Source organism: Leopardus geoffroyi, chromosome B4 (assembly GCF_018350155.1).
Source record: "Leopardus geoffroyi isolate Oge1 chromosome B4, O.geoffroyi_Oge1_pat1.0, whole genome shotgun sequence".
NCBI lineage: Eukaryota > Metazoa > Chordata > Mammalia > Carnivora > Felidae > Leopardus > Leopardus geoffroyi.
The window spans coordinates 13,008,861-13,021,645 of NC_059341.1; the positions used below are offsets into that span (position 1 = coordinate 13,008,861).

The 12,785-nt window shown below is 44.3% G+C and overlaps 1 protein-coding gene across 2 annotated transcripts in view; it reads right to left on the minus strand.

Moving 5' to 3' along the window:
- FRMD4A (FERM domain containing 4A) overlaps window positions 1-12,785 on the minus strand; it is a 612,832-nt gene that overhangs the window by 453,818 nt on the left and 146,229 nt on the right. The window contains exon 1 of one of the 2 annotated variants that reach the window (XM_045464725.1): window positions 1,639-1,814. The exons of the other annotated variant lie outside the window; for it this stretch is intronic. Within the exon in view, the coding sequence (XP_045320681.1) occupies window positions 1,639-1,671 (33 nt within the window). The 5' untranslated portion in view covers window positions 1,672-1,814. Of the gene's footprint in view, window positions 1-1,638; window positions 1,815-12,785 lie in introns of those variants that run through there. 2 annotated transcript variants of the gene reach the window in all.

Genomic DNA, 12,785 nt, shown 5'->3' on the forward strand with positions numbered 1-12,785 from the left:
ATACGAGCAGTCTGACCCCTGATATCTATTTTTCCCCTATCACAGCATGCCATTTTCATGGGCCCACTGTGTGATTTATACAGTGTCTGGGTCCTGATTCATTTGCATAGGGAACTGCCTTCCAAGTCTAGCAGAGTTGTACTCACCTAAGGTTATGAGCTCAGATCCACTGATCTGATGGGAGCATGAAACTGCACGATACCAGGACAGGAGGTCTGAGGCAGCAGTTTCAAAAGCTAGCCAAATAAACAGATTATCACGCCATCCCCTAAGGCATCCATACCCTACCCTGTCAATAAAGGGCGCCATTTGCCATTCTCTTTGCAGCGGTAGAACATAAATGAACTGGTACCTGCCGTTTCCACAGCCCCTTGGATTGCGACATGCTGCCTGCACCCATCACGACTCGGCTCCGTGCTCAGGGAGTGCAAACAGGTCACTGAGGGGATCTCACCGGAGATCAGCCAGCCAGCCAGCCAGCCGGAGGGCTGGAATTAGAACCTCTGCTAACAAACTCTCTTGGGGTGATCCTTCTAATGAGTGACTATCAGACAACTGGGAGATCACAAATTCTCCCAAAGGATGGGATGCTTTCATGCTTAAGACCCTAGTTTTAACATCCTCTTATGACATCGTGGTCGTGCTCATTAACTAGCAGGAAAAAAAAACTGCTCAACAAAAGAGTCTATTTGTGTTGGAACCACTGAACGGAGCATCAAAGAGATGAGGTAAATCAAAGCCTTACTCTATTGGCTGTAACTATTCTGTGTGGTTATATAGCCAATTTCCCCCTGATATTTTTGGAAATTTCTGAATAAAGAAAGTACTATTTTTAGCGTTATTTAGAACTTTTGGCCCACCCATGTAGAGTTCTCTGTGGATGCAGCAAATACCACACAGACTCCCCATCATCTGAGCTTTTAATGGAAAGCCCCAGCTCCAAGGCATCTCGAGTGAAAAAGCAAACTCCAGCCAAGGAGAACAAGTTCCCAGAGCCTCCAGGAGATTGTAAGCAGCTCCCTGGGCGCACCCTTAAATGTTACAGGACCAAGTTCTGACCAAGATGTCAGGCGAGTCCGGTGCTCTGGGCTCTTTTCTGCAGGTCTGGGAGCTCTCCGAGAACACACTGGCTTCCAGAATGCATTAACCTACTTTCCACAGAGGATTCCCTGACCCTCTTGCTCTGAAGAAGAGGAGGAGGAAAGAGGGTATTTCCAGTAAGAGCTGGGCACGCTCTGCTTTAAACGTGTTACTCCTCCTGCTACACACAGCAATGCCGCCAGAGAAATTGGTACTTCCTGCAACGAACAGCTCCCGGGGCTGCACAGCCTCCAAGAAGAGTGATTGGAAATCCTGCTAAAATATGGCTGTCTAATCAAGCGAGAGGGGAACTCATTTACCAGGATTCCCATTGTCCGCACTGACAGATGGTTCTCTCCCCCCTGCTTTCCCCTTCCCACTGCCTTTGAGGCTAGCCTATTCTTTCAGAGATCCAGCCTAATTCTGAAAGAAGACAAAAGCTCAGTGAGCCTCCCATTCACAGAGGCTCCGGGCACCTCAGCTGCCTTTTTTTTTTTTTTTTTTTTTTTTTTCAACATCCAAGCAGAATCAAAAGAAATCGAGATTCACTCTCCTTACCTTGGTCCTCATCGGAGACAGGAGCCCTTCCATTTTGGCGGAATCCTCATGCCAGTTGCTGTCCTCTCCAAGTTACTCTCTATGTGTGCTGTCCTTAAGCATCCCAAACGAAAAGAGCCATGCGGGGAGTCCTGGTCTCTCCCCTCTCCCGGGCGGTGCCTCTGCACCGTCACCCTGTCTAACTTGAATCTCCAGTGCCTGGAAAGCACTGTTCCTAGAGCAGCCCGCTCGCTTCCTCGCCCTCTTCCCTCTCTTGCTTCTCTCTCTCCCGAGCTCTCTCCTCCCTCCCTTTCCTCCCTCTCTTTCCATAATCTGCCTAGAGCTCTCTGTGTACCGTGCTCACTTGACAAATGATCCCTGTCTTAGGTACCGCATTTGAGCCAAGAAAAGTGATCTGAACCAAACCACAGGGGCGGCTCACCCAGGAAAGGAGGCGAGGGGGGCTGAGCTCTGCCCGGGCATCCTGGGCTCCCGAGCTCAGCTGTGCAGTCGCTCTCTCTAGAGCTGACAGCTGAAGGCACTGCTTTGGTTCTCCATTCATTTCTCTTTTAAGGAACAGGACGCTGAGAGCAGTGGATCCAGGTGTCACCACTACTCAGCTGTTTTTCTGAAAGCTGAAAAAGAAATCTCACCTCTCGGATATTTCTAAATGCTCATTTGTTTAGCCCAGTTGTTGACACAGCATCTGGATAGTTAACTGGATTTTTTTTTCCTGTCTGACCAGATGTTTAAGAGCATATAAGCAAAGCCTCTTCTTAGGAAAAGTTTCAACACTGATTTATAGACTCAGTTCCTAACAGCGGAGCATAAAATAATAAGCACGTGTAGCTCTCCAGGACTCCAGATAAACCAGGATTGACTCTCTCATTCGGCATTGCCAGTCACTTGTAAAAAGTAGCCAGTGAGAAAATACTGCCAAGACTTGGGTCAGGGCATAATGAAGTTGAAAAGAGATTTTTTTTGAACTTTCTTATGTTTAAGGAGTTTTCTATATGAAAATAATTCAACATCTCTACTTCAGCAGGTGACTCCTTAATTGTAGCTAAGAACATCTATACCATTATAAGGGATTTCACATTATATAATGTGACACACACAGACCATATGTGAACTCACCGATGATATTTAAGGCTGACATCCTGTGTCCTTTGTTCCTTGGATGGCACTTGTCCCTCTCTCTATCTGCCACGACTCCCAAGACATCTTGAAGATGGGGCCATCTATGCTGGTTCTCCAGATGGTGTCCTAGGATGGTCCATTACTCTAGTTCTTAATCCTCGATTACCTCAAGTTTTTTTCTAGTTCATTCATCTGTATCCAAGGAACTTCAGATTCTACACCAACTACATTACACTGATTCATTTCCTTGGCTAGTCCCCAGTTCTCTATTCTTAACGTTTTCCCCCTATTATCTTAGGTGCATGTCTACAACCTCATTCACACTTAACCAGGCGCTTACCTCCTCTGACCAGAGTCTTAACATCCTGACAAATCCTCAATGGCTCCAACCTACTGAAAGTAATACTCTGTCTTCATATAAAATATCTTTGCCATTTCTGGGGGCCTCTGGACCTCATTATCTCTTGCTATTGGCTTAACCATGACGTTTTCTTACACAGTATCCTAGTGTTTGGGGTCCCTTAGTCTTTTGTTTTATTCATTCAATCATTCAATAAGGAGATATAATGCACCTACTGTGTGCCAGGAGGTTTTAGTTTCAGGTTATAGAGTGGAGAGTAAGGTAGAGAAAGCTCTTACCCCCATGCCCTTATACTGTTTGCTACAAAACTCAGCCAACTCACCAAGCCCTTTGATCTGTCATCTCATTTTTTACTTCGACCTCTACCCATGATATTGTGTTTCTCTAGAGGATTGCAAACCCTACTAGGAGACTGTCCCTTCCACTAGAGCTTTGCTTTCTTTTGGCCCTCTTCCTAACTGGGTACCCATTATCAACTTTCTTTGAGGCGACTAAAAACTAATTTATTCACAAGGATTACATTCCTTCACTGCCATCTTTAATTTTATTTCCTCTCCTCTTCCTCAGCCCTCCCTCTATCTTCTCAAAGACTTTATTTTGGGGTTGGGGGAGGAAATCACTCTTTGTATGTTCAAGGTATCATTCCTCCTCTGCCTGACTTACTAGCCGCAGATATTCGGACAGGCTTTTTACCCTGGCCGTTGTAGAGCCATCACTCATCCCATGTGCCATGTTCAGGTTTCATCTGTTTGATTGCTCCTGATTTGAACAAGATATATCTGTTACTTGCTTACTTTTGGCAACTCTTTCCTGAGCCATTCTATTCTGGTCTTTGTCCCTTCCTAGTCCCAGAGACCCTCTCACCAGAATTATCAATCAGAATCACTCCTCTAGAGTTTTCTCCTTGACCTTTTTTGTCTGTGGCACAACGGATCACCCCCTGCTGCTTGTCAGTCTGACCCTAAACTTTAGTTATAGGGGTAGAACAGACTGGGATGGTGTCAAGGTTAAAAAAAAAAATCAGACTAATTACATGTGTAAGACTGGTTGTTTTCTGACAAACTCTAAACATAGCTTCCGGAACCAAAACTACTTTCCAAAGCTAGGGGAAGGGCCTTTAGCAAGGAATTGCGAATATCCTATATCATCACACCATATAAGGAAGGTTTAGCTTTTCTGGTTGTTTACATTCCAGCCCCCAGCCCCTGGAGTCTGGGTTTGTTCATCGTGTTTTTATAGTGGTCTGCAAGGTCCCTGACTAAAGCAACCCCCTGGGAATCAACAGTATTCAGAATCATATTAGGATCTTGAAATGATGCTGATGGTGATGATCAAGATGAAGGTAGCAACAGGTGCCTTGTCCCAGGCACTGCACTCAGAGATTTTCATGGATTAGCTCCTCCTATGAAGGAGGTACCATTCTTCTGGCTATTTTGCAGAAGCTTTGGTTAATTTGCACACAATGGACCTGTATTTAGCTCCAGGAGGCCACACATAGTGAGAATGCTATTTCCTTCTCATCTCCACCAACATACAAAGACTTAAATGCATATTTCATCATCTATTCTTTACTAGTCAGGGGCTTCAAATTAAGCATTTGAAAGTGTATTATTTTAGGCCATCATGTTAACTTTCTGTTTCTCGTTCATTGACTTGTTCACAGAACCAATATCCATTGGCCATCCATCTCAAGCCAGGTACCATGGAAGACACGTATCAAGCACAAGTCTTGCATTTATTAAAGCTATTTGTAAAGTGGAACGTGCCAGTCAATTTGTTACTAGCATCTCCAAGTCCTTTAACTACTGAGTACTCCACGTCTTACACCTAAAGTAGTTAGACTTATTTAGCGCTGGGAGGGGGCAGGAGGAGAGGTGGTAGTTGCAGGAGGGCTTATGAAATAGTCTAAGTTAGGCAACAGACGTACCGTGTCAATGAAAATAATCATCGGATCGTTAGGTGTCCTAACACCATGGAGAATGATCGCTGTTGCCAAAACAGTCAGAAACGGGAACCCCCATTCACCGATCTACATCCCAGGTTCCCTTATGTAGGGGTGCTCTCTGCTTGCAACTTCATGTTTTAAGAGAGTTCCTTCAGCTTCAAAAAGGGCAGAATTTACAATCTGGGATTAACTCAGCCTTGGAAGAAAAAGTCAATGAATATCAAATATACAGAAACTGGTGAAATATCAATTAAGTGTGTACCACAGGGAAAGGGAGTCTTAGCTGCAATCCAACTCAGCAAATTCCCACTGGGTGGTGAGGGCTTCTGACCTACAGAGGGAGTGTCCCTGTTCCAAGCAACCTCTTTTAGCAAATCTCCTTGCATTTGAGCCATTCTTCTTCCCCATTTTGATGTTCAAAAAAAGGAGAGGAGAAATGGATGGATGGATGGATGACCTTTATAATAAACCTCTCTAGACCAGGAGCACTTGGAAATGTCACAAAGGCCATTAGATAGGACATGGTCAGAGGCTCAGATTTCCCATCTCTCCTGCATGAAAACATTGACCCTTTCTTCCTCACATCTTCACCATCTTCAAGGTTAATTTCTTTAGGCCCCTTGTAGTCTCTGGGGACCACAGCCAGTTGCACAATTAAGGTTCATTATCTGAGGATTGGGTTGCCTTGCTTCATAAATGGTTTTCGATTCATTAAGGTAAGAGGATTGTGACCTGACAACCACTTAGGTCTTTTCCTCTGTGACTCATCACTCTTTAGTTCCTACTGGGAAACATCTTCATTAAGACTTAGGCTCTGGGGTGATAAAGGATAGAAAAGACCTTATTCCTGGATTGGTTCCAGGTATCTTGGGCAGCACTAAGGGAGTTATTTAGCTGAGGCTATAAATCTCCTCCTGCTTTCAACCCCCCCGGCCTCTGCCCCTCACCTTGAGCCACATGTATTGGTTTTGCTTCATACTGTAACTGCCAAAACAGATCACGGAGAAAATTTTCGCTTACTACACGCTAAACTAAAGTGCTCAATGAAAGTTGTGATTTAATTTCTAAGCGCTTGAATTTGTTTTACCTGTGTAAGGATAAGCATTCTATACGTTATTGAAAAACAGAGATTTTACAGTGACCGGCATTTTTGAAAGGGTGCTCACATGTGTTATCTTTTTAAAACTTCAGAATAATTCTGTTAGGTGTGTGTGGCAGGTATTAATTTCCATTTTGCAAGAGTAGGGAGATGAATAGGAAGAAAATAATGTTTGCTGAGCACCAGCTTTGTTCCAGCCGTGACCTTTAAAGCACCATCTCATTTCATTTTCAAAGGTATGTTATGATATGTTATTATAATAATATTATTATTCCCATCTAACAGATGCAAGGACTGAGATTGAGAGAATTAGTGTTGTGGTAGGTTGCATCATGTAGCCTCAGTTATTCATGCATTTTGTCATCTGTCCACTTGCCATTCAGACTTGGTCATGCACTCTTTTTCTCACTTTTCTCTGGGTATGGCTATGTGACTTCCCTTGACTGATGGACTGGATGTTAACAAATATGGTACAAACAGAAGCTTAAAGATGTTCCTGGGTAGGACATAGGAATTATGTCCTGCTGTTTCCTGGAGGAGGATGAAAGAAATCCAACCCACAGACTTGGGAGCAAGCTCAGCCAACATCAGCTGAGCCCAGGATAGATCAGTAAAACTCTGCAAACTTGTGAACACCCAACATCTACCGCTGTGTGGTACCCGGTGGTATGTTTGTTATGCAACTAATGGATATCATAACTAATCCAAGACCAGAGTTCCTAAGTGGTCACACAGGAACCAGAACCTGACACAGGAAGACTTAGAACTCCACATATGTCAAGATTTCCTACTCTACTGCAGCTCTGAGAGCAAGTCATGTAGAGTGATGGAAATACTTAATGGTTATTCAAGTATTTCCCAGAGCTCCACATCAGAATCTGAGCTTCCAGACATACAGACTGGCACTTTCATGTTACAAAACACCAAGTATAAGACCTACGGCATTTCATTCCCCGTGTTTCTTCTTCCCTTACTTTCATCCGAAAATGGTGGACGACTAGGGGAAGAGTGGTGTTAGGTTCTATGTCTTGGTTGATCAGTCATCTTGTCTTTATGATCTTTCAGATTCTCTGTCCCATTTTCTAAAGCACAAGTGATTGCCTAAAGTTATCAGCAATCAGTACAGCAGTTAATTGGATTCTAGCCCTGGGAGACTTCCTTAGCAGCTCTTGTCTTTCTGAAAAAGTGCTGTACGGTGGGAAGAATAAACCTGCCTCTTTTTTTGCATTATTGTGCACGCTTGAGCTGGAAATGGGTCTCTACCTACCCCTGTGTTTTATGAAGAAGTATGAGGAACAGAGTGACATTACTTTGCAAAGGGTTTGGAAAGAGGTATTTCCATTGCTTGCTTGCTTTCAGGGTTTCTGGTTTAAGCGCTTTTGTGAAGAGGGAGGCAACCAACAGCTGCCCTGGCCTCAGATCATTACTCCAGTGTTTGCTTAGGAGACCTCTGGGAGCAGAGATAAGGAAAAAGCTGAGAGGAGCATGCAGGCGGAAGCGCTGAGGAAGCTGCTGGCACTTTCCTTCCTTCCCATCCCTGTAGAGCCGGAATCGCTCGGATGCTCCTCTAATCTTCTCCACCCACCTTCCCTCAAAGAGGGCATCCAGTTAGCATTTTATAAGGTCTCCTGTTTCTGCTGGAAATAAGGCAGTACGGTGCTAAAGGGTGTCATGAACGGGGAACATTTTTTTCTTGAGATCTCCCTCAAAATGTTCAGGAAGGTCAGGCTACAGACAAGTCCCTTTCAAAAACTGGCTTGCAATTGTTTATCGAAGCGTGCGTTTGGATGGGATAAGAATGACAGCGATCCAAAGAGATGGGAATCCAAGCAGTTTCTGCTTCTGAGACTTGTTGGAACCCTGAAGCTGTGTAAACAGAACGAGAACTTTTTTCTCTAAAGGGCCAATCCTGCAAGCTGGGGGTGTGATTGTGGCCATCTTGTATAACCCTCTCCATCTTATATCCTAAAAGCACATCATTAACCACTGAGCTCATCTAGGCTTGGCACTGGGGTGCTGTGGGGTTCTTTCAAGCCACACATATGTGTTAAGACATGTCTCAGTCCATTCGGTCTGCTATAACAGAAATGCCATAGGCTGGGGGGGCTTATAAACAACAGACATTTATTTCTTACAGTTCTGGAGGCCGGGAAGTCCAAGATCAAGGCATCAACAGATTCAGTGTCTGGTGAAGACCTGCTTCCAGGTCCACAGACAGCCTCCTTCTCCCGGTCTCCTCACGTGGCAGAAAGGGAAAGGAAGCTCTTTGGGGCCTTTTTAAGGACACTAATCCCATCATGAAGACTCCACTCTCATGACCTAATCACCTTCCAAAGACCCACCTCCCAATACTATCACACTGAGGATTAGGTTTCAATATATGAATTTCGGGAGACACAAACATTCAGTCTATAGAAAGAACCCACTGGATGTCAGGCCCAGTCAGAGGCTCTGCCCTGAGGTTGTTACCAAGGTAATGAATGTGGGTGATGGCTCTTGAAAAATTCCAAGGATTGGAGATGAAAATCCCAATTTGGGGAGGGAGAACTAGCACAGAGGGTTGGACCACAAAGTGGAACCAAAGGTGGAAGGAAGGACAATTCACCCGGCATTCTGGATGAAGGCTTCCTAGAGGGGGCTACTCTTGTGGCTTCACGGCTATCTAGAGAAGATCACTATGTTGGGGCCACTAAGATGGCAGGATGGGCGTGCTGAAGTATGGGTTTGAAGAGTGGATTTCAGGCCAAGAAAGAAACACATGCCAAGGAAATCTGGGGGCCGAAAGTAGCATGATATGTGAGGGCAGAGGTAAGAACTCTGAGGTGTGCAGAGTGCTGATAACAATCTCCAGGTTGTAGGATCTCTGACGCTATTTTTCTTAATTTAAAACTTAATTTATACCTCTCCTCCTTTGAAAAAAATCTACACAACATGCAGAAATAATAGGCATAATTCACTTTAGACTGTCAGTGTTCTTAAGAAAAGTTGCATGTTAATTTATTAAAATTCCACGGGAAGTTCTTTTATATTACGAAGCCTCATTCTTTTAAGTTATCTAATATCACAAGTTGAAGTGCGCCTACCTGAACCATACTTGCTTGTCTCTTTAATTGACAGTAGTGGGATTACTTAAGAGTGGAATTATGTTGAGAATGTGACCTTTCAAACAATAAATGTGCCTCAATGTGCATTATTTTCATAGCTCTGAGGGGTTTTTCAGATCAATTCTGCATCTTAAATTTCATTGGCCAGTTTTGACCTGAGGCACAAAGGAAAATAATTGCTAACCTCAGTTTCTTTCTGTGTTAAAATCATGAAGTTAATGGTAGATATTGATGGGCCTCTTTTATCCAAAAACCTGGAAGCATGCTCTGTTTTGCAAACGATATCTTAACCTTGATATCCAAGTATGTGCCTTAGAAGCAGAACTGTTTTTTCTCACAAATGGAAAAAGAGGCACCAGTGCCTGAGGTCACAAAGTCATTGACTTTTGGATCAATCGGACGTGAGGAATATTTCTGCCTCAATTCTAATAAAACATGATTTTTCTGATTCAGAACCTCTGCCTGCACCTGAGAAACCAAATTCTGAATGCGAACAGTATTGACTTTAAACATAATGGCAATTAATCACACGAACCAAGAGAAATGATGAGGTATGAAACACAGCTGCAGAAAAAAAGATTTTGCTTGAAAACTTTGCTATGGTTTCCAAGCGTGGTCACGGAATGATCACCCAGCCATGGTCAAGGGAAAGGAAATGGAGCAGATCGTCAAAACTCTTCTACCTGAACTCATTTTCTCTATCTAGCTTATGGAATGATCTTGATGATCTTTCCTGGCTTCTCAAGGCCAGCTTTCTAGTCTATTAAATGTAAAATGGGAAAATCGCTAGTTCCCACATGTTCCAAAACCTTCCTGAAAAAAAAATGGTACTTTCTTTCCAATTTAAGTGCATTCATTTGCTCAACAAAGATTCAAGATCTCGGTGCAAGGCACCGTGCCCAGCTCCCAAGGGGCAGTCTGAATATTCATAGAAGCACATGCCCAGGCTGGACAAGACACAACTTCTTTTTCACCTCAATGAAATAAATATCTCCTGAAGCTTCTGTCCAAAGAAACTCAGACGTATGGCACACAGGCTATGTGTCAGAATAGAGAGGAGAGAAGTTTGGTGAGTAAAGCCACATTTTTTTAAAGGAAATGCTGGCTTTCCTTGCTGTATCCTCATGCATGGATGGCCAGGATGTAACCCTGCGGGCATAGTGGAGCACAAACAAACATGACCACTAAAGTAGTGTGGGGTGTCTCCCTTTCATGTCTGAATATGTTTACATAGTTACACAACCAGAGAGCTTGGAATGAAAGAAAACAATGCCCAGGAGAGAGGAATGCTTTGAATCTGGGTCGCTGGACCTTGATTTCACTTCTTCTTTGTTAAACCAACCTGGGTCTATTGCACATTTTGGCCATCCTTTGCCAGAGTCTGTGTCTGGACAGGTCTTTCTTAGGCAGTTATCTCCGCAAGAACATTCCACCCACCTTTTCCTACGATGTGTATTATATGGTGTAGCCCAAAGCCACTATGGGGTCGAATCTGCATGTCTGCTTCAAGAAGCCTAGAAGATGCTGTTTGCGTAAGGCTCTTGCTTCCTGGGAGACCCTGGAAGAAGGACTTAGAGATGGATTCTTTTCTTTTTTTCATTTAGTTCTAGACCTCCACATGAGAGATGCTTGTGACTTAACCTCAACATCTGTAGGGTGTTCTTGGGGAAAGAGGGATCATCCTCAGCAGAAGGAGAGGTACTAAAGATCAGAACCCCACAACGAAAGGAAAAACCCAAAACCCTGGCAAGCCCCAGCACTATGTGCAGCCTTCCTGACCCTCCTGAGGACTTAGGGTTAAGTCCACCAAAACAGAACTAGAACACTAAAACCTCAAGGACCTATTGTGGCAGGACAAAAAAAAAAAAAAAAAGGCTCCATGTATGCAGAGGGAATGTACCTCATGCGTAAGAAGGTACAAGGGTAACAGCATTATAGGTGAAGGTAATCATAGCCACATAGCTATGGCATTGATGTTGCAGCACATATCCATAATACGCTTGCCAGAAGAGTGATAGGGTGGCCCTGGAACCAGAGTTGGACGTGCGTATGACTGGCAGCAGAACCAGGACTTGGCAGCCACATGGAGTATCTCCAGTGGCCACATGACAGCAAGGCAATTCTAGAGGGATGTGGTGGTGGCTGACAGGAGAGAAGGCTGGTACCAGTCAAAACAACAGGGAGGTGAAATCCAGCCTAGTCTTGGAAGGCACGGGCTGAGCTGGGCTAGACCCAGCAGAAGCAGGACTGGCCAGGTTCTGTGTGGAGTGGGACAGGATAGGAACAGCAGTGAGGCACAGATAGCCTCAGCAGTGGCTCCAAAACAGCAACGGGCAAAAGTAAAGCCAGAGCAGAGTTATCTGGGTCAATGGATAGGAGGTCAGTCAGAGCACTGGCCGCACAGAATCCATGGTCAATGGAGCAGTGGAGTAGGTAGGAGTGTGTGCTGGGCCCACGTGATCATGTAAGGAAACACGATGGTCTGAAAACCCTGCTGCTCTTTTATTCAATGTCACCCACGTGTGACCCACAGGAATAGACCGTGCATCTTCTTTCCTCTTAATGATATTCATAGCCTCCTAAGAGAGGAAAGGGTTACTCAGCCTGAGGCTGCAGCTGTTGGGTTGAGCCCAGGAGTTTTGACCAGAGGATTCAGAAAGGGAGCTGTGGCCTTCACCTGGTCAAGGTGGCCCTGGATAAAAGTTTTACCCTCAAAGACTAATTTACAAAAAAGAAACAGCTTATATTCTATTAATACAATGATGCTACTTCTCAAAGGCATGGTAAGCCTAACTCCATGATATAAAAGCAAAGGATACTGGAATGGAATTCTATATCAAGTGTTTTATCCACTCATTTCACAGATGGGTATTGAGTCCCAGGGAGCTCAGTGAATCTCTTTAGATTACACAAGTCCTTAGAAAAAATCCGATACTCCTCTTACTCCAACATACTGTCTATTATATGCCCTTTGTAAATAAAGGTATTTTGTTTAGACCAGGCTAACAAATGCTGATAGAATGACCTGGAAACTCTCTGTAGACATCTGCTTTGACCTGCATCCAACCATTTCTCTGCTCACCCTCAGTGTATGTGGGGAAAAGGCCAGCCAAGTGTGGTGGGCAGAAGAGTTGGAGGGGACTTGGGCCCATTACAGGAAGTAGTCAAGAACACTTGCTGAATGACCTATTTGGGGGTTAGCAATAGACAACTTGGTTTTTATTTGAGTCCGTAATTTGCTAGGGAAAAAGAAAGATAAAACAAAGAGGAAGGGAGCTAAATCGAAACATATGATGCATACTCCCCTAGGGCACTGGCTGGAAAATGAAAGCCAGGTATGATTCTGCCCAGTAAGGAGGCAGAAAGTAGTTTCTGGTGGTGGCCAATCTCTCTACTGCTTGAAGAGGGAGGATGATGTGTGCCATTGGCCTCATGGGCTGTATGGTCATGGGCTCCCCATTGCCCACAAGGAAGGTGAGGGGATATGTATCCCATAATGCGAATTTTCATGTCTAATAC